Source organism: Papilio machaon, chromosome 3 (assembly GCF_912999745.1).
Source record: "Papilio machaon chromosome 3, ilPapMach1.1, whole genome shotgun sequence".
NCBI classification, from domain to species: Eukaryota; Metazoa; Arthropoda; class Insecta; order Lepidoptera; family Papilionidae; genus Papilio; species Papilio machaon.
This window is the reverse complement of record NC_059988.1, coordinates 5182979-5207657: the sequence shown is the minus strand read 5'-3', so window position 1 is coordinate 5207657 and position 24679 is coordinate 5182979. Positions and strand designations below refer to the sequence as shown.

The following is a 24679-nucleotide window of genomic DNA, read 5'->3' as shown; positions in this document are numbered from 1 at the left end:
ATACACACTTGATCAAGTAGTGTTAGACATTACCTAGCTACAATGTAAAGGCAAGGAGCGAGGACGGGTAGAAAGCGTTTTTCGTTTACTCCCTTCTGGAAATACAGTTCACGGTTATTACGTAGTGTCTCAGTCTTATAAACTTCATACTGCACTGCTGAGATCGAAGTCGTCTACACGTTTCACACAAACACAAGTTTGAATCCGAATCCGTCGCATCGAAACAAACAAATAGAAAAGATCAAAAGTACTATTGCATATCGTAAATCATTAGTTATAATTATTAATAAAAATGTATAAACAGCTTCTTTGGAGAACCTGTACACTACGAAAAAATTAAAGCACCCAACGTGTCCGTCGGCTGTTGCAAGGCAAACTATTCTCCTCGACTCACAGCCGACCTCTACTGAAGAACATGTAACTCACATGCAACTCACGCCCACTACGATCCGGTCCGCTCCACTCGACGATCTTGGACATTCCTCCGGTAATACTTACAAAGACACCATGAAGCTTTAACAAATGGACTCGACACGAGCGGCAGAGGCCGACTCGCTCGCAATATCGCGAGGACGTGTTAATTTAGGCATCGACAGAAGTATAAAATTGGTCCATTTGGGTCGGCCACGTCACAGGAAGGTCCGCGCGTCGGGGCGGGGTAGGCGCGTGATGCGCCGGCAAAAGTGGAAGCGAGCGCGCGGCGCCGCGGCCGCTGTCGGATCCGGCGCGTCAGGCGCGCCTGGCGAGCCCCGTGAGCCCTGCGCGCACTGCCCGCCCGCCGCCGGGCCGCACGTCAGCGAGCCGCACGAGGCCGACTCAGCGAGCGAGCGCGTCGACGGGCGGGAGCGGAGGGCGCTCGTCTCGCCCGCCTCACACTACCTATATTAACAAAATAACCTTAGAGTAAAACTAGGTTGGAACAAAGGTTGAAACTGAACTTTCCGCTATAGGTTGAGTTTCACTGTGCTGAGTTGCGCGCTAGTGTTGTTACCTGTAGAAGGAGTGCGAGTGCGGCGGCGGCGGTAGGGCGGGCGGCACGGGCGCGTGCGGCTCGGATGCCGAGCGCTGCACGCCGGGCGCGCGTTCTCCGCGCCCGTGCCGCCCCGCTGCCCGCTCCCGTTCCCGTTCGCGCTCTCCGTTCCAGTTCCACTCCCATTGGTTCTGTAGTAAAAGACTTATATGTACTACTGAACTAAATGTGGAAATTGCACTGCACACTTCGATTGGCTATAAGACTAACACCGAAATTAGCTACTTTCAATAGGTATTTAAGCTACACGTAACATCCCCTTTGAGCTATATTTATATAAGAATATAAAATGAATTTATTCCACGAATTTAGTTCATCCAGGTCACGTGTACTAGTTGATATCTGGTGAGCAAAGTAGTATAAGCTAAACTAATGGCACCAAACACCGTCCTTAGCTACACTTAAGGCTAAACAAAACGAAGAACTGCTACAAAAATCATAAAGTGAATTACACTTACCTCGCCGTGAGGTACGGAGAGCGAGGCTTTGGGAAGGGGTTGAGAGGGTGTGTGCGCAGGCTGCGAGTTGTGCGTTGCGAGGGGCTCACGCGCCTGCAGCAGCTGTAGAATGCGGCGCACGTCGGCCGTCAGCCCGCTTTCCAGCAGCGCCACGCGCCGGCTCAGCTCCTCCAGCCTTGTCAACACGGTGGCCACGGACGCCGCTGTCGCCGCCGAACCCACATTCTGATACTGAGGCGACATCACGTCCTAGAAATGATGTCGGTAAAATGTCATCGTGGGTACCTTTGTAATTTAAATAAAGCCGTTGGAATAGTCTCAAAAATACTGTGAGGTTTTATGGTGAAGATATAACATCTTTTAAAACAGATATTTGTTAATCTTATTAATATTATAAGTGCGAATGTTTATAAGGATGGGTGGATGTTAGTTTGAAGATATCTCCGGAACGGCTCAACGAATCTTGATGAAATTTGGCATAGATGTAGAGCATAGTCTGGAACAACAAATAGGCTACATTTTACATTTTACAAAATACAGTTTATTTTTAATTCAGCGCAGACGAAGTCGCGGGCGACAGCTAGTTATTAAATATTACTATAAATTATGAACCTGCATATTAGCTGTATTCTGTGCTCTTTCGGCAGTGAAGGGTAGGGCTGTGGGTCGGCCGGCCTGCTGCAGGTTGACAGCGGAGTGCGGCGCCGACCTGCAGGAAGGGGTGCGCGCAACGGCCTGCTGCGCTGGAGCGAGAATGTCGTCGCAGGACACGTGGACGGGGGCGGGGGGCGCGAGGGGCGCGGCGGGCGGGCTCGGCGAGGCGTTGGTGTAGTACGAGCTGGGGTTGGTGCTGAGGCTGGAGACGGGTAGCGTGGCGCTGTGCGCGGGCGTGCTCACCGCCGCCTCCTCAGCTGCTGCAGCGCCAGTCAGCGGTGATGTGTCGTTCAGCGGACCGACCGAAGACTGCCGCCGTACGCTCGCGCGCCCTCGATACGTTTGCGGGGTGGATTGAGCTGAAATTCGTACAATGTTAAGATGGTGCAACACTAGTTGATAAATTATGATGTCCGTGTTAATTTGTTTAAAATAAGACACGAATAAGCAGTCAGTTTTTTTAAGTAAAAGACCGATTAGAATATTACCAGGGCGAGCATGTAGAGCCCTGTACTACCCCGTTTTAAATATTTCCCTTTCAAATTAGGGCTTTGGCACAGTATTTATTTCTTTTTATTTCTAGACGTGTTGTTTTTGTATTACAATTTTATTGTATTTTCAACGCTACCTGTTAGAAAATAAGTTATGTACAAAAACTAAGATATGTACAATATCCCATATTAACAATGTATACCTTAAAACATATATTTTTTAAATTACATTTTACAAATTATGACCAGATAGAAATCTTCGCGAGTCCTCCTAAAGCAATGCTTTTTGATATTTATCTTTATTGCACTGAAATTATTAGATCTCAAATAAAACAAGTAGCCATCATAAGATAGAAGAGACCATGTGTTTTACAATTACATAATATGTAAACATAAAGTACGCATCAATCTTTCATACCATAAACATGCACTAATATAAAAATGAGTACTTACAGTATTTGTTGTGTAGCGGCTGATGCGTTTTATGGTGGTAGAGGTCTGGGAAGCTCCTTTTAAGTTGCGCTAGCACGCCTGCACACAAGGGCCGCGCTCAGAGCGGTACACCGGCGCACAATGGCGGAGCGAGTCATAATTATATATATTTTAGTTGATATTATCAATTCCAAATATTAGAATCAAGTTTTCTTCATTACACAACGCATTCGCCATTGTCGGCCGGAAAGGACAAATTAAACAAAACCAGGGACAAGTTCAAGCTTACACATGCTGGCATCGGTAATGAAATCGGCCGTGTAACGTGTAAACAAAAGCTTCCTAGTAGTCTTTACAATATTTACATTTTGTCATAAGCTTTTTAATATTATTATACGACCGAATTTGGTTGTACTCGTCTTTAGGTTATGTTTTATAAACCAATAATAATTCTAAATTCAAAAGAAGCTCTTATTTTTACGTCTGTTAACTTTGTAAATATGTAAAAAATCTTATTAATACCAATAAAGATACTAAAAGAAATGTATTACAAAGGATAATATGCAAAAGGGTCTTCTAAATTTATGTTTTATCAAAATGTATCATTTACACAAATTCGTTTCATCTACCTTATTAAAAGTGGTCAGGATAAATACTGCATACGTTTTGAAATATCTAAAGAGTTGTGTTTCAATTTATTTCTTAAGGGTAGGGACTTATTTAAAAAAGGGTTTTTGCACATTGCAGTTAAATGTGCATCTACCTACGCTATGAATTTATATTTGGTAAATACCGAGCACCACTTGACGCTTACTATTATTAAAATAATATTGTGGTAAATAAAATCCTTAGAATCTTTCAAAATCAATATTATTCATATTTAAATTTTAGATAGTAAGCAAAAAATAATAAATTTGTTTATTTGGCATCAATGAAGTGCTTGGTCACTTAGATTAATAAAAAAATTACTATAAAAAATAGTGTTTAGTTATCATTCGCTATCAGTATTTATAACTATCTTACCTGTTATAGAATTAAGGGTAGTAGAGCGTTGTTTGCTGAAGTTAAAGTTGAGAGGCGTGACATCCTGCCCAGCCTTGTCCGCAGAAAATTCTAAAATGCCTCGACTGGCGGGTGATTCCGTGTCCTCGTCGCTGCACTGAGAATCCTAAACAATAGTAAAAGAATGTGTTTTGTATTGTGGTGTTAAATTACAAGATTCAAGATGTGTTCTGAAAAGATTTAAGTGTAATTGCAGAGCCGTTATTTTAATGGAGAGTTCCTTTTTTAAAGGACTCCCCATCACTTAATGACCCTTGAGTGCGGCCATAAAGTAAAGTAAAAAGATTTGGTCCGGATTAGTCAACTTTTAGCCAAACGTAACTTATTCAATTAAACAAAATAGATAATTCATAATTTGTAATTTGTAATTATGGCGAGAATTACAAATTATGACTAACACATCTACAAGATGGTAATTTAAATTATTTGGATGATTTTAAAGTGCCCACGCACCTTATCGGCAAATGTCTCAGTGTGCGGGCGGCGTGTGTTGCGTGCGTATGCTTCCCGTAGCAAGCGCGCGTCGTACGGGTGCTCGTAGCGCATGCGCCGCCGCGTCTCAATACCACCTAGCTCCTCCTATAAGAACAAAGAACTCATCTTATATTTATAGCGGTCCTGGAATGAAGTAAATTGTAACAAAAAGTCATCTCTCGGAGTCAAACTCATTAACCTGAACATTGTAATAGACATTTAACATTTTAAATTTGATCCAGATAGAGAAATTGTATTATTTTACACTATAGAATAAGTTAAAATTAAAGAGACAGCAGACATAAATCATGACGTTGCGCCCCACGGTCGAGTGGTACATTACTGTATAACTAACGTCTCGCATATTGTAGGTGATCTCGAGGTTGTTGACGAATGTGGAGCGGAACTCGGGGTACATGTCGAGCACGTCGAGCAGGTCGTCACGGTGCACACGATGCAGGTCGCAGTAGGTGAGCGCTCGCACGCGGCAGTTGCTGCGCCCCACGCTCGAGTAGATGCACGGATTTTCGCCGAATATGTCATCTTTACCTATAACACAAAAAATATATATATATATATATATATATATATATATATATAAATATATATATATATATAAAAGTAGAATGAGATCACAGTGTTCACAACTAAGAATTACTTGTCTTTAGACTTATCTTCTAATTTTACTTCCTAAAACATTTACGAAATTGGACTTTTTCTTACCTAAAATAGCCATTACAATATCGTCCTTTAAAATTTCTATTGATCCACGAGAGATGAAATAAAGCGAAGTGAGCACATCTCCACGGTGGACTAAAGTCTCTCCCGGCGGTGCGTGGGTAGTTTTAAACCTTAACGACAGCGCTCTGCAAATGAAATAGTTTATTTGTTATGTATTTATACCAAAAGTCTACTGCATTAAATCTATAACAGTCAACTGTGGCCACATAAAATGGGACAAGGACTACATAAGCTAATACTATATGTACCTTCTTGTAATCTTGAACTATAACAGACTAGAAGGTTTTTGTTTTTAAACTTTGGAAACAAGATTCAATAAAATTAGTACTAATTTTTTTTGAAATTATACCTTAAACATCCTGGACTTGCTCCTTCGAAAGCGGCACAATTGGCTAAGAGATTACGATTGAGATGCAGACAGATGTCGGCTTGGAGACACTCGGGGAAACCTTTCAGCACACTCGATGTATCGATGCCGTTCGTATAGCTCCATGCATGTTGGAAATATTCCTCAAGCCTTTGCCGTAATGGATTCGCAATCTAAGTACAAAAAACACAATTCATTAAGTACAAAACGTCCTAGGGCCAAACAAAATGTCTAGACAAATATACAAAATGTCCAAAGGAATTTCTTCATCATAACTCACCTGATGAAATCTAATGAACTCCCGCACTCTCAAGATCTGTGTGTGATATCTCGCGGTTCCGGAATAAAGACGTTGTATGATTGCCGATACATTACCGAAAATGCTCGCGTACATCAGAGCTGCGAAGGGAAATTTCAATTTAAATTTCATGTTAATTTCAAAATTTACTTTCTAAAATATGAAATTACAATATTATATGGAGCTAGAACAAATTAAATTCCTTCTAATGTGAAACTTCAACTTTTAAGCGCTAATATTCTGTTAATATATTACGTGTGAGGAATGGAAGGAAGAATATTAAATTACATGGAGGTGGAGTGAAAAATAGCTGGTGTTAAGCAAATATTTAATTTAATCTATGTTAGCTAACAGTTAAAATTAACTAATATTAAAAGCATTGAGTACTTGTGATACTAACATCCAAGAAGCATGACAAATATTGTAAATCCTTTTTCCATATCTGTGTTAGGCGCCACGTTACCAAAACCCACACTGGTTAGAGAGGTGCAAGTAAAATATAGAGCTGTGATGTAACGTGACCTGAAATTAAAAGTATGTTAACCTTAACGATATCTAAACGAACTTCAAACGTTCATCTATGAAGTGCTTGAATGCGTATAGGAGTATAAAAGAATTAAAACCTTGAGCCACTAGATTTAAAAAAAGATGAAAAATGTTTTTATTATCAAAACTTATAGATTATGCTATTTTTATATTCTAAAATTTACTTTAAAAGTTAATATAACTAAAGGATATTTAATCTGTAATTCTAATAGCGTATTTGTTAGCCTAAACAAAAGAATAGGAATATTGTTACTAAGTTATTGTTGATTCTAGATTCATAACAGTAAACTAAGGGTTATTACGATTAGTATAATGAATAACTAACTAAAAATGAATGTACTGTTAGGCATTTGATACTTATGAGCCAATATAATATTTTTACCTCATAGATGGTCCAGTAGAGTTATCGTATGTTGCTTGCACATCGTTAGCAAGAGCATCCAACCAGCCAATAGGAGCTTGTAGTTGAGGTCTCTCCCAATTTCCAATTGCATACCTAATGGATACATTGTAATTAATATTGAGGCAAGAGAAGTATATAATATTAGTGTTAACTGGAAGTGCTGATGTGAAATAACCAAAAGGATATACCCATAAAATGAAAACAACTGGAATAAGAAAGAGATGTCTGAGGATCATCATAAATAAAATATATATAATATATAATCCCTAATATTGAGATCACTAAGCAGCGATGTTAATCAGGTAGGATTGTTTTCAAATATTAGATTCATAATACATACGTAGAATAAATGAAGAGTATAAATTAGTGTAATATTGATTTTTCATTTTTTTCTTCTTTGTAAAAATCTGTTAATTAGGACATTCATGTACTTACCAAATACACGCAAGCCAATGGGCAAAAAGGACGAATGTAGCCATAAGGAGGAGTAGGACGGCAGTGCCATATTCAGAGTATCGGTCGATTTTGCGCGCGACACGTACGAGCCGTAGCAGCCGCGCTGTCTTCAGTAGACCGATGAGGGTCGTCGTCTGCGAACAGAGGGCCAGCTCAGATGCCTGTTTGCTACCCGCTCACTATTCTGCTCTATGCGCATTGAACTTAAGCTTTGGATGAATGTTCGCTTATGATATAGCATTAATGAGGCCTCGCAGCGAACCACGCTAACAAAGCAAAACTCCACTAGTTCATTTACTATGCGATTCTTGTACTCAGCCAAACTGAGGTAAATTTTGCGGTAAGCGATTATCTCTTACTATGGTTGTAGCTTCGTTATATTTTGCGGTGCATGGAATAATTCAACTAATGTACTAATCAAAAGTAAATTTTAACTTTAATTTTTTTAAGCTATTTAACTTCTTTTGTAACGATCCGTATAAGTTCCTAAAATGATTTTCTACCTCTATACATACTAGCTGAATACGAATTTACACTTAATCGAATGTTTATAATAATTTAGACGATTATGTTAGTTTATGCTATAGTATCTTGTTAGAAATGTTGTTATTACTACATTAGCTTAATTATTTGTATTTGGGTACGTACATTTTCCGTTTTAATAACAATTTGAAGACTTTCAACAATATATTTAAATAAATTTTTGGCATCATTTATCTGCTGTCATTAATAATGTTCCTGACAGCAATTAATTAAATTACATAAACATAAAAGCCACATGAAGTTGAAATCACAAATATGTTTTAAGAAACAAAGTTCAGCTTCAAAAGAAAAAGAAAATGCTAAAATTATAATATCGTGGATAATAAAATCAAACAATGACACGCGGTACTTTATTATTGTATGCATTTTTTAATAAAGTTCAATTTTCAATTTTGAATAATTATTTAGTGTATTTAAAAATTCTAATTGAAAAAAACTGTGTTACGAATATTATGTTTTAAAATCTGTATGCACGAAGTAGCTATATTTAAATTTAAAATTGTCTGAATTTATAAATTAAAAAAAGAAATCTCATAAAATAAATAAATATAATAGACGTAAACAAATAAAAATATCCGTGTAACACAAAGAAAATAATGAATTAACAGGAGTCACCGTAAACAATAACGAAATATGGACACATGTATGAAATACTTGTATTCTCTGATGTAAGGTGGGTGCCATAATTATATTCATTGTTTATTCGTGCTAATAAATGTTGTGAAAGGCATTTCATTGTTTTGTACAAGATTTAGTCTGGGAAGTGTGAGCGTATCGTTTACCAAGCTCTGTGCCCGTGACTCTGCACTCAAACTATAACAAGCTTATGATCATGAACCCAATGATTACGACAGAATCAACCTAATGTAGGCTACCAAAACCTTCTTCAAATATTACTTCTACTTCGTATTGAACTACTTCATATATATACTATTCCTAACTTCAAACTTCTAAAATTTTTTAAAAGAGTTTTGAACATTTCCAACAAAATTAAAAATAAATATTATCAGATTTTAATCTTAATTTTTTTTTAAAACGATACTTTATTTAAATATCGTTTGCTTTAATTCTAAGATCAGTTTTGTATTAACTATGTTTTGTTTGTCTCTAAAAGTAATCACGGGATATACATGTCGTAGTGATGATAACGGACAAACCAATCGAAATGTTTGTAGCTAAGCTCGTGGTTGCAGCAAGTGAGCGTTTCATTATTTCTGCCGCGGTGTACTTTCAAATTAATATTTTTGCTCAGAGGAAGCGTCCAACTCTTCCATTATGCTATCGCTTAGTGGATTTACAGCTAGTGGAAATCAATGAATCAAAATATAGAAAAAAATATAACTAAAGTTCAATAAAAATATAGTGGCAGCAACAAAAAATAGTTCACAAAGATGGTATACCTCATCACTTTCCAGCCCCTGCTGTAACAAGAAATGGGATTACAGATTCAGTACTCGTATGCACCCACCTTGGGTTCCTTCTCTATACTATGTTAAGGTACTACAAAAATAAATCATGAAAAATTAAAGTAATAACTTCGCATAAAGTAACATTGAACAACCTAATTATGACTTATATTTCTTTTAATTTATCGATTTTCATATTGAAACAAGAAACTGGTTTACTTCGAGAAGTGACTATCAATCAGTATGTTACTTCTTGACGACAGAAAATAAAAAGACCAATTTTAAGAGATGGGGCGTATTCGTGATCGGCATATTATCTGTCTTTGATTTGAATTTGTGGCATAGAATTGAACAGTGTCCATTGCATCAAATGCATTCATTCCGCTACTGTACGTGAAATGTCTAACAATATCCAGAACTTCATTTGTCCGAAAAGTCGATGTTGATAAACGCTTTGATTAATTATAACTGTAAAAATGAGGCTTGCTTATGTGAGCTCTCTATTGGAATGATCACTAAGAATGTAATTTGACCTACTTTCTGTTCCAAATGACCTATTTTCAGCCGCAAATATAATGTGACGAGCTACGTCACTGATTTCAATGTGGATAAAACTTTTCATATGTAAAACTATGTCAGTTCTCTAACAGGATTTTTTTTTTTCAATTTCGGACAATTGATCATCTGGTTTCTATAATCCACTAAATGTCAGGCATTTGTTTTTGTTGTTATCTAGATCTAATATTATTTATATGTGTGGCTGTGGTAATGCCATATGAGGGTGTAGTGGCGTTGTAAAAGCAGCTCACTTCGTCGGTGTTGGTGCCGAAGAGGAGCAGGTCGAAGGGAATGGCCGCCACCAGGTCGATAATAAACCAGCCGCGCAGGTAGTGCATCGCGATCTTCGCCGGATCAGATTCAACTTCGTCGGCCGCGTTCACGTACGTCGTACGAAAGTTTATAAGGATGTCTATTATGAAGGTCACGTCAACTGAAATTAAAACGGTCCTTGCTTTAATAGTTTTTCCTTCTGGACAATTATTATACAAGTCTAATATCTGCTCGCTATTGTAATTGCTTGATACTTAAATATTCTTCGATTATTGTAAAATGTATTACGTGAACTCCCTGTATAAAGAATAACTAGAACACAATAAGTAGTAGTTAATAAATCAAAATTACCTATCATATCAATAACGACAATTGGATCTTCGCCGAAGCTGCGCGATCTTTTGTCAAAATCCGGCTCGTTCAGCTGGAAGGCGGCCACGTACGGCGTGAATATTGCAGTATAGATCACAAGTATAAGAATCAACCAATCCCAAGCGGCCTGAAATGAAAGAAAGGGAAGATAAACATATATTGAACATAACTGTAATCTTACTTTCAATGAATTCTTAAATGCTTAACATATTAAAACTTGGAGATTTTCTAACTTAACTACATTTTCCTAAAATATGACTTCATCTTTAATAAGAAATATGTTGTACTGCATTGGTACAATTATAAATGGTATAATATCGGAACAGGGTATCAAATTCGCAAAATGTGAAATAACAAGGAGTTCTTAATGAAGCAGTATACTAACTAAAAGAAAAAATGTAAAATTTAACATCAGAATTTTAATAATTACATTGAACTGGAACAACCTGTACATAAGTTCCAATTTAGTCGAGTTCGCCGCTTTAAGATATATAGCACCCGAGGTAGTTTTAATTACTGACTTAATAGCATGTGGGCAGTTGCCGCTTTCATAGCGTGCTCAGAAAATAAGGTCGTTACGTTAAGTTTACCTTACTTGAAAATAAATAAATTTCAGGTGAACTAACCAAATGTTGACTAAAACGGTTTGACAACGCAGTATTTGTACGTATCACTTTATGGTACATAGATCATAGACAATTGTTGCAAACTAATTACAACGAATTATCCTTCAAAAAATTATATTTTTTTATAAAATAAGGGGGCAACGGGAACATCGACGCCCCTGAACCTCCATTATACCTGAGAAACTGCCGATGTGTTGCCGGCCATAAAATAATATTAATTAAAAACACAGAAAGCAAAATGCAAATGTTTTCTCTTGGATTAGATAATTTGGATTTGAATGCATTAATTTATTTGATTATTTTTTGCATTAAAATAGACATTATGACAGGCACAAAACATTATGACGACAAATATAAACCGGAAAATCGTACAAAGCCTTGTTCGTTTTACCTTAAGTATGTCAGGTGTGTAAGCAAAGACTACTGCTTTCCTTGTGGCTTCAGAGCTTTTGAAGTATTCCCTGGGCGTTCTTTTAAAGTGTCTACGTATGCAAACAAGAAGGCAAAAACTCATCAAGACAGTTAAAAATCGCCACATACATTTTTAGTAAACGAATCGGAAAATATTTAACTGGAGAATTTCTGCTGCAAGTTTGTCTTTGTTAGTTATGAATGTCAGCTTTCTAATAGTGAAACAACATGAAATAATAGAAATTAAATTCATTGATAATTTTTTGATGTAGCAAAATTTTTCTATGTAACAAATAACGTCCCTTACCAATGTTATAAATGCAATCTCAACCTTGTTTGTTTGTGATGTTTTCACAATTCAATCAATGACCCTTAAACTGTGTATGCATATACCTGAATTTGTGTACAGATTATTATTGCTATATAAAAACATTTTTTAAATTCGATATACAAATGCGATACGGCGCTACAGGTCTGGTATTATTTAGTATGCATAGTATCATTTCTCCATAGGACTTATGTTTTAATTCGTGCTCAAGGGAATGCGGGAAGTTATTATAAAAAGCTTCATTAACCTGTCATATGTGATAGAACATAATTAATGATTTGATAATATAGATAATATGAAGAATATAAAAAAAAACTAAAAACTTTAGGGAAAATGAAACAGACATAATATGATAACAGATTACAATTGAAATGTAATTATTAAAATTACTTAAATATTTATATTTATAAAATTTTAATACATTACCAATACTTAAAACATTAGAGATAACCTTTCTATTTTCTTCTTCAAAGACACTTTTAATATTTTTTACTGAATTATAATATGTTTCTATATGGATTGGTACTTTATACCAAGCGTGACATTTGGAGACAAAATAAAACTGTTTAAATTCTATTTTACATGTCTTTCAATATCGTGTACGTTTTCTTCTCGTTACTATAAACTGATACCGTTTATATGAATTCGTTTAACTTTATTTCAGAATATGAAACCTTATCTAATTGTTTAAGTACAGTGTACTTTCACTTTTTATGAAGTAAAACCATCATATCTATGAGAGAAAATGAACATTAAATACACAGTTCATTCGATCACAGATGACGTCATCTAGACTTAGTTACGGGCTTACGGGTGAATAGCATGAACGTTATTATTTTTATCAGTCCATTATTCAACAGTTTTCTTATCATCGAAATATATAATGATAATTTTATCGCATGCGACATCTATGACTGACTCCCAAAGAATTTCTTTAAAATTATGAGTATAAAAACTATAATTGAAAACAAGACACATCGCGCCACATAACGTAAACCACGCCAATAAACGTGTACAAATAACCTTGAATGGATTAAATTTTATTCTAGATAGTTCAGATAGGAATACTTGAATTTTTACTTATGTTTACATTGTTTGACTCTTTTATAGTACGGTGGATGTTATGTAATACAAACGAGCAAGCTGGTCACACTATAAGTGACCGTTACCTAAAGGCATGTGTAACAAGTTAAAGATGCGTTGCCTACCATTGCCAAACAAAGACGAGGACAAAGACAGGATATTTTCTCCTCGGAAGGAAAGGAAGACTTTGGAAGGAAGGAATTGGTGTTGATGTAAAAGCGTAAACTATATACTATATTCACAGAAGGTTATTAAGTTCTCAAGTTCTTACCTTGTAAGGAGAATGGTGGAGGATAGTCCAGGGATGTGATGGTTGCGTGGTACCCTTGGGCCCGCTTGTCGCGCCGAGTGATAGTACCTGTAGACAAATAATACAAATATGTTTAGATTATCTGTTTCTTCTTATTTTAGACTTATAAAACCAGTGATTTCTGATGTGGTCCATATGGACTTCCTGGTCTACATAGAAGACCGGTGGGTTTACAAAGGCGGGTTAATGAAGTTGGGAGTTCACAATTTTTTTAAAAAAATAGGAGAGTTTCACCGAAATCAGAAATTTTTTCAAAAGGGACTACGTGGAAAAAAGAATGGAAATTTGTTTGAAATCAAATAACGCATCGTATTCTTTAAACGCGTTCCCGAGTCGCTGCTTAATAGTGCTCTAGGCATAATTCTTACCCTTAAGTTATTATTGGAACGGAAATAATGTTGTTATACGGGTGTTTACACAGTGAAAACTCACCGATACATATAAAAAGTAATGGTAAAACATTATGTACATTTTTATTAACTATTTGGATATCATTTTAATGCATTGCAAAATGTTTATAGCTAAAAACGTTTTTGGGTCAATTATATTGATTGAGTTGTATATGTAAATTAGGTGATATTGTTTTTAACATCTTTTCTTTTTCAACTTTTATTTAAATAATTTTCCTATATCAGTAATTAATTTTAACCTCGTTACTATAAAATTATTCATTTACTCGATACGATTTTTAATTTTTAAATATAACAAACTAATCATACTATTATTATTTTTTATTTAAACGACTTCTTTATAAACATGCAAATTACAATTCTTTTCTGTCTAAGAAACTGAATAATATTTAATTAAATATTCATGCAAAAGTCTAAAAAGCACGAACTAAAGGAAAAATTGTTATGACAAAAAAAAACAGAGAACAATTGACTGTGTTTGGAAGTTGTCTTTTTTCTGTTTTTATAATGTTTTTCTTGTTATTGTTAAGTGCAATCCACTTAGTTTTAATGTATGCTGTTAAGCATCATCTGCAATGGTACTCTGGTAGTGTTGGAGAGCACTTGCATGACTTAAACGATAGTGAATTAATGAACTCTCTGCGGTCTCCATTTTCGGGGACCGCTCTAGAGGCACTTGGCGTTTGGCACTTGTCTATAGTCCAAGAGACAGGTTGAGTTGTTTGTTCCTAATTTTACTGTGAGTAGTTTTACATTGAAATTCTTTACCATTACAACATTACAACAAATATCAACTAACGTAACACTTTTATAAGATTTTATTGTTATCTCTATTTTTTCAAAGCGAATGACAGAGATGTTAATATTTTTTATTATACAGGTGTTATAACACTTTAATCTCTCCATTATCAATACTGTTTTATTACAATACTTTTATCAAAATATTGCTCATGCAATAAGAAGTAAGTAGTTTGTCTATACTGATTGTATTACACTATTATATAAAGAAGAAATTTGATATACAGATTCATTTAAGTACATAGAAACATATGAGTGTGCGTCTAAAGGAACATACAGTCAGTGAATCCTGGATAAACGAGAAACTGAGAATACAGATTCTGTATATATTATTTGGTTGAAAAACGTATACAAGACGTATTGTTGCCCCAAATTCTCTTTTCAGACGAGTACAATTTTTTTTTCAAATCTGCTTTTTAAAATATGATTTTGTATTATTTTGATTTTACCGCAATTAACAAACAAAATCTATTAAATATCAATGTAGAGTTATTCTATTTATGTAAATACATCGAGTTATTACTAAAAGTAACCGCAGGCGCCATCTGTACGTTTAGTAGTTTAATGACAAAGTTTTGGTCATAGTTCAGATTTAAGATGTTGTTATTGGCATCAGTTGCCTTATAAACAGTTATCAAGTTATGTGCTAACTTGACAATTGTTTATGCAAACTATTATTGCGATCTCTACTAAAGTTAAATTTTCTAATAAAAATTTCGAAACACGTTCGACATGAAGCATTTCGACATGAAGCATCATGAAATATTTCACAATTTTAATAAGGTTCTTCGCTGTACATAAGTGGTTGAAGCTTGTAACTTTGTATATTGGAACAGCGTAAATAATGAAAAACTAAAATTTAAATATGTGTACTATGTAAAATTATTAAAACTGTGTCCTATTTACAATAAATGAACAACTATTGTACTTATTATCTTACATTTTCTTATTAAATTGTCACGTATGTATGTCTGTAAATAATGTTTTTGACAAATTTGTACCACAAATAAAATTTGCCATAATCAGAATTAAAAACGTCCGTCATTATCGATGATATCATTTTATTTGTTTTAATAAATGTTTTTTTTTTTATAAAAATGCTGATAACATACGATAATAATATGCGAAGGTTATGTAGATTGTGTCATGTTTGGGATGTTTACTTTTACTTCTGTAGTTTTCCTTCTTTTGCACTCTAGTCGAATAATCTTATCCTTCAACAATTTTTTTTATATTTACGCTAGTTCTGTAGTTGAAAATTTTAATTGTAATCTAACCTAAATTAAAAAACAAAAAGAATGACTCAGGCTCTAATGGATGATAGCACCATCTGTCGGCTGCATTTTAATACAAACAATTGAAATGTTTTAATTTATACTAAATAAACTGTAACGTTATATATGTATTTTCACTTTCGTATTAATATACTAATATTATACAGAGGATAGATTCAACGGTTGACATTGAAAATTTATTTATGAATGAAAAAAGTTATGGCGAGTAAGGTTCGAATTCGTTTTCACTTATTTAGGATTGCGTTGTGTGTTTGTGTTTTGTCCCGAAGTTGTATGACACGTCACTCGTCCAAATCAGTTGTTTCGTTTAGGCTCTAGGCCGTCTTATTTCGCGGTATTCTAATTCTTTTTTGTAGTTCATCCTTTCTTACAAATAAATTAGGTTTATATTGATGTTAGAGTAAAAGTGAAATTTTGGTTGTGTTATAGATTTCAGCTTTTCTTCATCAAAGGCACTCCTGCCACGAGTGGTTCGGGGTCTGTAAATTTCTTCATGTTGGTCTACTTTATGCTTTTCGTTTCCAGCTTTTGACTCCGATATTTTTAAGGTCTCGTTCGACATCTACACGCTCGCTAGACGTACTGTCCAGCGTAGCCGACAAATTTTCATGGAGTTGATGACATTTGGCTTACTATGGTGTTAAAGCTTTATAAATGCTCCGTACTCCTACGTTCACACCTTAACAATATCCTTTCTACCAACTCTCCTTTTTGCTGAAAATCCAATATTCTCAACCATAGGACAATATTAGCCTAAGGAATGTCTTATACAGGAGAATTTTTGTGCTTCTGCCTGTATACTGTCCCTAAATATCGAGCCAGGTTAAACGAACAATTAATTAATCATGATAAAGTATTTTTTATTTAACAAGGAAGTAGAAATAAATAACGTTAATGGTTTATACTTTTTAAATGCAAAGAGTAAGATATAATATGCAATTAAATATATTGTGTATCAAGTATACGTATAAATACATAGTTTTCAAATTACGTAAATGTACTTTGTATCCAATTTATGATCGATATTCTTACAAAAATTTATCATATTAGTCCAGATAGTAGTGATTAGATATATTGGGTAATTAGAACGTGTCACTCACGCCTCACGACCACCGAACATTGTTTCACTTATTAAAGTTAGCTTATAGTCGCAATGTTATCGCCAAAAATTTTTATCACTATCAGAATACGAAGGACCATTACCAAAAAAAAATATATATACCACAGCTTATAGATTTTGATTGAATACATTGAATAATACGAAAACATTTTATGTATCACTACTGTGATTAATAGAACATTTCTTACAAATATATTTTAGTTGCAATGAAAGCCATTTAAACACGAATGGAGTGGTAGAAACACATAACAAAAAGTGTTTGGTATTATTTTTTCGTAACGTCAATATGCTCCCGTTGCAACATATGCTTATTTCAGACAAACAATCAACCACTGAACGAGCATTACCTCCTTGCCGATGATGGTGGGCAATCCGTTGAGGCCATTACACGGCGGTTCGAGGCGAACGACGCTCTTGCGAGAGCCGCGGAAGCCGGTGTCGCGGACACGCACCGAGGACCGCCAGGTGGAAGGCGGATCATCACGCGAGCCCCGCGCCCCCCGCGCCACAACCCCCGCGCCCGGCGGCGTCACAATCAGCGGCACATCGGGGGGCGCGCGATCCGCCATGTCGCCGACGCCGTCGCCGTCGCCGCCGCGCCAGCGCTCTCACCGGAACCCGCCGTGCTCGGAGGCGGCGAGGTACTCACATTCCAGCACGGCCCGCTCGTACGCCGACGCCGTCTCAAGCAGTGCGATTGCCGTGTTTTGCATAGATGCTCGCTTTATCCCCGCCGACGGCTCTGATTCCGATTTCGTTTCACGTTAATTTACTTGTTATGTATCGATATATTTCAATGCGATACATACACGATATGTTTACTATGGTATGGTTTTAGGTAAAATAAAAACATGATGTACATAGCGCGATCGGGCTACACGGTCAATTTATTCCTATAGCTTTATGTTGCCTAAGAAACGAAAGATTTAAAAAGGTCAATGGGACGTGAGCGCAGCTTTTGCGCTGTGGTTCTAAATAATAAGAGAACTAGGGCACGGTGTTGTTCAGCGGCGGTGGCGACGTATCGCTGTGCGGCTGCTTCTTTCATCCACATTCGCCTCTGTACTTATGTTTCCGCAGCCACAGATTTTTCCTTTTTAGTTTTAGTTCCTCTTAAAGTAAGTACTTAAAGTAAACATGAGATGAAAAATTTGTTGAATAACCAAGTTATTCGATATGATAATAAACATAACTGGTGGGAAAATGCAATATTCAACGTATATAATAACGTATGAATATATTATTTTGTTGACATAAGAAGGAAAAGAAGGCACGCAACGAATATAATGGAAATCAAATAACTCCGCCTGTTCTACTTTATCAGATTATGTTTCAAAAAAGGTAAACCAGAAAAAGGGTGCGCTCTGAGTTGACTGTAAACAACATGATCCTCTTGCGGACGGAGAACAAATAAAAAAAAATCTGAGGTCTTATTCAAAAGTATGTAAAATTCTTTTACATTACTTTTCAAGACACGTTATGCTAACGTTTTAATACCGTATTAGTAACTCGTAGTATTGCACAGAATCTAAAATGCCTTTGAACTTTGAATAATGTAAAGAAGTTGTAAGTTTTCGGATGAGAAATGCAATATGTAACTTTTTGTGAACTGAACAGAACTGAACAGAACTGAACACCTATTAATATTTTCCCGTTATCAACATTGTAAATCTTGGTGGCCAATTATAATAAGAAAGCAGATCAAGACAACGATGTAAGAACTTTTATTTCGTAGCAGTTTCTTTTTAATTGGGATATTTTCTTAATACGGGAAGTATTTTATGTAATTTTTTACTTTGATTTTTTTATTATCAAAGTATTAATCATTTAAAATTCATCATTTATATATACATCGCGAAATCTGTGAAGAAGAGCATTTGACATCTATTTTATAATCGATGAGATTATTTATTAAATGTATGACCTCCTTGTTTTTACTTACGTTACGTCTTAATTGTAGTTATGTAATATTTATATCAAGAAGTTACAGTAATTTATTTAGTGTTTTTCCGTTACATTTATTGTGCTAATTTAATCGTAACTGCAATTCCCATTAAGCGTTTTATTTATGCTTTTATCGCATACTTTGAATTGCTTAAGAATTGTATAATGTCAACACTTGCTTTTGGATATATCTTATTAGTACAGTATTTGTATATGGAATCTGCGAAGATTTAGTTTGTTAAAACATTTAAGCTGATTATTTTTACTATTTTTAATTTATTCAAATCTTATATATTAATGTGTTTTTTCTTTTTCTGGCAGTGAATTAATGTAAAAACTATTTTTAACCGAGAAAAGTTTAAGTGACTCCTTAAGATGTCAGAATGGTAACATTGTTCGAGGAAAAGAGGTCAGGCCGCGACAAATACAGGTGTAACAATGCGAAATGGAAAATGTTATTTTTCAACGTAAATATATAAATCAAATAATAATAACCGAACAAAATACTAAAGCAATGGATACTATAATAAGTGAAAACAAGATAAAACTATATTAGTAGCTTTAATAAACTATGAATCTATAAATTCTACAACAATCCAATGAAAATACTTTGTTGTTTTAATGTTACATAATTCATCATTATTTTCACTTCGTATTTTCTTTGTCATGCAAAATATAAATATTTAAGGGTTGGTCGGTAATAATAAGTCGTGTGTTGCGTTGCGTGTTGGTACAGTACGGTACGGTAACTAGGCGTGTTCACTACGGAGGACTTAATTGTCAATACTCCTACTGCAGAACCCAAAGCTCTCTGTGTATACTACGGTCTGTTATCCGCAGTGAAATCCTTTCTCTACTTCGTGTATGTCGTAAAGCGATATTGAACACTTACATAATAGATTTTAGGAAAATTTAGGCCAAGATGTGTTCACATGCATCGTAGATATGTAACTGAGGTCGAGAGCCTCCATTCATGTTACATTTCACAATATATGAAAGTAATGTACTACAATCTATAGCTGCCATGATCGTAAACCTACGAGATTCCAAAGCTTCGAAACGGTTACATAAAACCAATATTGTTATTGGGTTTAAATTTATATTTTTTAATGCGGGATAAAACTAGAAATAGATATAAGTCTAGAATGATACAAATAGAGAATAATAATTACAGTAAGCTACTTTCGTTTACTAAAAAGAAATAAGTACGTAATGTAGACAAAGGAAACCATACCATGGTAGTCATAACTCCAAGCATGGATCGCGTTTTTTTCCACAATTATAGCAAATTAATGCGAAAGAAATGTAAAAAATAATAAAAAGTATATATGCGCAAGCTCGCAACCGAATGAACGATAAAACACCTCTAAAGATCTGACGCACTGTTCACTGAAGAACTAAGCACAGGACGGCACCACTCGGTAGCAATATTAGCAAGCAATACGCACGAGCTCCTTCCGAGGGCCGCTCACACAATCGACATATAACAAAGCTCTGAAGCTCGAACACAGCGCAAAATAATCTGTAAAAGTCGCCTGTAAAACGACAATAAAAGATTTTACTTTTAATGCAGTCGATCGATTAAATGAGCACTCCACTCATTTTTTGTGTGTTTGCTCATTTTATTGAAAGGCTAGTCGTGTTAGTTTGTGTGTATCGCGAGGATATCGGTATGGGGATGAATCGCGTGAACGTTCACTGAAGGCGGGGGCCCAGGAACGGTGTTCAGATAACGATTCGATGGCAGTGTGAGAGGCGGCAGAGTCCGCAGCGTGGTCGCGGGACTGGCCGTCGGGAGAGGGTGGGCGGCGGCGGCGCGCGCACGCTCACGCTCTGCGCGCGCCGTTCGAGGCCGCCGAGCGCGCGGCGTGACCTCGCACAACCTCCCCCGACCACTCATCGAACGTTTCAGCTGAAACGCATTGTCGTCCCGCCGCCGAGCCGAGCCTGACACCGGGCGCCGCGCCCAACCCCCAAAACGCATTATAACAAAAATTCAACCCTTAAATAATAAGTCACTCCGGTTACTCGTCTGAATACCTATATCTTTCTTTGTTTGATATTGTACACATTATTCGTACAACAAAACATCAAACAAATAATCGTTTGTATGTATGGTTCTTATGTCAGGGCAGGCCATTAGATTGAGACTATTAAAATTTCTTTAACAGTTAAGATTACAACTTGTCATATTTTAAAATTATTTATTTTTGATAATGGAATTGGAATTAATATTCTTACTCATACCTTTATCTAAGTATTTATTATAGATTTTGAGCATATTTTAAATTAATTTGTATGCGTTCACCTTTATTGACTTTTAAGAAACAGGACCTGTCAAACAAGCTCCTTACTTTCTGTCAAAAAGTAACAATAAGTTCTAAACTAGCTTGTGTGCTCATTTTGTGTCTGTAATTTTTTGAATCAGTATAAGTTTATAAAGACGTTTCAATTTTACGTAAGTGTCGGCATGATATGCATATAACTGATTATCATTTTTACCTCACCCCTCGCGTAAAGTGGCAGAATTTATTTAGTACATACAACGGTGGCTCTTTGTCTCGTCCGTTTCTAAATAATCGAAGTTTATTCTCGTATGTTACGATAAAGTTGTTATTCATATAAAATGTACACGCACAAATTGCACATTTATATTACATTACATTGATATCAGATTAAGATTAACAACCTTGACGATAAATTATTTTAGTGGGGATTTTATTACCTTAAGTCATCGTATATATATGATATTTCTGGGCCGTATTCAAAGAGAATTAATTATAAATGTTTTTACCTTCTTAAATTTTAAACATAGGGGGCGAATTTTTATTTTATTTAATATAAATGAAATCTTTAATAATAAGTATAATACTTTCAAATACGATCTTCAAATTGCATTAAGAATTATTTAATTAGAAGTAGCCATTGATGACAATTAATCGATTTATTTATGATATAAAAATTTGGTATTTTTAAAATTATTTTTACATTAATTGTAGTAGTACTGGTTATTCATTATAAAAAATAAACAAGGATAACATGTACGATGGTGGCTACAGTTGTACGAATGTAAATGCACGTTACGAGATACTTGTTAATGCATTTAGAAAAAAACTGTATTACGAGTGTATTAGGAATATAGCATATCTTATCATTTAAGCCTACTAGTAATCATTTAACAACAAGACAGTAAAAGGCCCCCACATTTACGCAAGATTTTAATTTGGTTGGATGATAATATACATCATCATCATCAGCTCACTATACGTCCCCACCGAGGGGCTCGGAGCCTACCCCAACTTAGGGGTGTTTAGGCCATAGTCAACCACGCTGGCCAAGTGCGGGTTGGTTGACTTCACACATATCATTTAATTTCTTCTCAGACATATATGTGCAGGTTGCATCACGATGTTTTCCATCACCTTAAGAAATATATATATATTTTATTATAATAGACCTGAAGGCTTTGTTACTTCGCTAATCTCTGGTATGACTAACATGCGCTGACAGAGTTTAGCACGCACAAAAGATGCACGCCTTCCTTGGTTTAAGAATTAAATTAATGGAATAAGAAAAGGTAATTCTGTCGATGAAATGATGTGGTCCGCAGCAGAACCAATGTAACCGACATTGCCCGAAGAAATGTAAACCTTAAGTGGCGATGGGCCGGCCATATTGCCCGCAGAACGGATGGCCGATGGGGCCGCAAAGTACTGGAATGGCAGCCACGTACAGGTCGACGCAGCGTGGGCAGGCCTCCCGCAAGATGGACCAATGATCTGGTCAAGGTTGCGGGAGTATCCAGGATGGATGCGGGTTGCACAGGACCGATCAACGTGGCGATCTTCGGGGGAGGCCTAACTCCAGCAGTGGGCGTAACGAGGCTGAATGGATGGATGGAATTCTGTCGTTATTTTTGTAAAATTAAATTATTAAACTGGCGAACACTAAATAATCGTATACAAGTTTATTTTCCAAGCGTGATATTTTATTTTTAACCAATCGCAAAAAATAAACCAAATCAGGTTGTAAAATAAGAACCTGTAATTTCGAAAAAGCAGGAAATTTGCAATTTAGTAAGTATATAAAATTTATTTAAAATATTACTAATATTATAAATTCGAATGTTTACACGGATGGATGGATGGATCTTGATGAAATTTGGCATAGATGTAGAACAAAGTCTGGAATAACACATTTGTTGTTTCGTTGTGTTTTCAGATACAAAGTAGACTTATTTATTTTGATTTATAAGCGGGTAAGTCGTGTTAAATAATTTGATAACAAGTTTTGTTAGCGAAGAAAAATTAAAAATGGGTGCATTATAATCCTTTTGTACACTTAAATCATTGTTTTTCAAATTTTCTTCTTATTGTGTAAACTTATTTGGCGACTCCTTCACCACTGCATTGTTTGATACGATAGGGAGCATTTTTTGTTAAAACGCTCTTACTGTAGGTTTCTGAGACCAAAATTCTTGTTTAAAACAATGTTATCTTTGATTTGTAAAAGATAATGGTGACGTTATGTTTTATACTGAGATTTTGGTCTCAGTAACAACCAATACTAAAATTAAATAAACATTGATTTTGATCTTGTGAATAAGCTACTTTTATGAAAAGAAAATGGATCCAATCATTGCGTAAATTATCCGGAACAAACGCGAACTTGCGGACAGATAGACAGACACACAAATACATCGGAAAACATCCTATACGCTAAATACAGATAAAATATTTTGATTACACACACACTTCAATTTTATTTATCTGTACCTTGATTACAATAAATTGTTTGTCAACAACGTATCTTAAAGAAGTATCTTAACAAGAAACCTAGTCAAACCAGGAATGACAGCTTATATGTTTATGTAACCAGTTAGACCGGTAATTCGTGTTTTTGGTCGCTGATAAAAATTCAAAATACAAATTAACATCCATTTTTAATTCTATAAAAATTCAAATAACTAAAGACATAAAACGTAAAATAAATATATATAAAGGGTAGGTATGCGGAAAGAATATAGTACCTGTCTGGTCCATTAAATGTTCTTTGTTTAACTCTTTTTGTTCCTGGACCAGTTTTATCTAACTAGATGGAGCTCTTAGAACATTTTAGATGAGATTAGATATTGACTGTCAACAGATTATGTTGAGAAAATGTTGAACAACAGATTGCTGTGAACAATGAAGCAAATAAGTTTGCCGAGAACAATATTGTAAATACAACGTCATTGTAAAACGAAAGGTGAGTAGTTATTTTTTTTATGATACGAGAAAGAAAGGAGGCAACTTTGATGAAACTCACACATATTTGTATCTACTAGTTCATAACTAATAAACAATATGTTGTACACATATTTGTACTTCCAAGTTCATATTTAGTAAAAAACTGTTTATGTTGAGATTTTTTTTAGTATTCCAATGTTATCAAAGATTAACATTTTTATCGCTTCTTATAACAAAAATTAAGTTAGTTAGATAATTAAAATTCACAATACTAAGCATTAAAATTTCATTGAAGGTTCAATCAGTTTCTATGCACAAAATGCCGACGTAACGTAGATGTAGAAGTTCTGCGTTTGGCCCTATGAATAACGTCTTCAGGGACAAAACCCCCTTTTCATTCTTATTTTATCAGCTTTTATTTACCTGTCACCTGATTCGATGTTTGTCATCAAATCTTGCAAATTATATTTGATACTTCCCGGTTACTAATAGAGCTGAAATTTTAAATACATGTAAATTGGGTGACAATGCAATATTATGATGACATGGTGCTGATCTGATT

At 35.3% G+C, this 24679-nt stretch overlaps 1 protein-coding gene across 2 annotated transcripts; it reads right to left on the bottom strand.

Annotated features, from left to right (window-relative positions):
- Positions 1-987: 987 nt before the first annotated feature.
- Positions 988-17514, bottom strand: LOC106712336 (potassium voltage-gated channel unc-103). 2 transcript variants are annotated; one of them, XM_045686359.1, is made up of 18 exons: positions 17293-17514; positions 13284-13370; positions 10544-10691; positions 10171-10352; positions 9356-9376; positions 7392-7546; positions 6936-7049; positions 6408-6529; positions 5990-6108; positions 5692-5882; positions 5325-5467; positions 4957-5150; positions 4581-4706; positions 4089-4233; positions 3087-3164; positions 2101-2501; positions 1489-1737; positions 988-1161 (listed from the first exon to the last, which is right to left on the bottom strand). In XM_045686359.1, the coding sequence occupies exons 1-18, from the start codon at positions 17512-17514 to the stop codon at positions 988-990; spliced, it is 2871 nt and encodes a 956-aa protein (XP_045542315.1). The 2 variants fall into 2 exon arrangements, with proteins under 2 accessions (XP_045542315.1, XP_014360337.2); XM_014504851.2 differs by lacking the exons at positions 3087-3164; positions 9356-9376.
- Between the last annotated feature and the right edge of the window lie 7165 nt (positions 17515-24679).

Bases quoted from the DNA above. Each gene is read 5' to 3' on its own strand.
- LOC106712336 (XM_045686359.1), bottom strand. From the start codon at position 17,514: ATGGCGGATCGCGCGCCCCCCGATGTGCCGCTGATTGTGACGCCGCCG. The intron at 5,883-5,989 runs GTGAGTTATGAT...TTTTGTACTTAG, and splicing joins AGTTCATTAGATTTCATCAG to ATTGCGAATCCATTACGGCA. The intron at 1,738-2,100 runs GTTCATAATTTA...CATCATTTCTAG, and splicing joins AGAATACAGCTAATATGCAG to GACGTGATGTCGCCTCAGTA.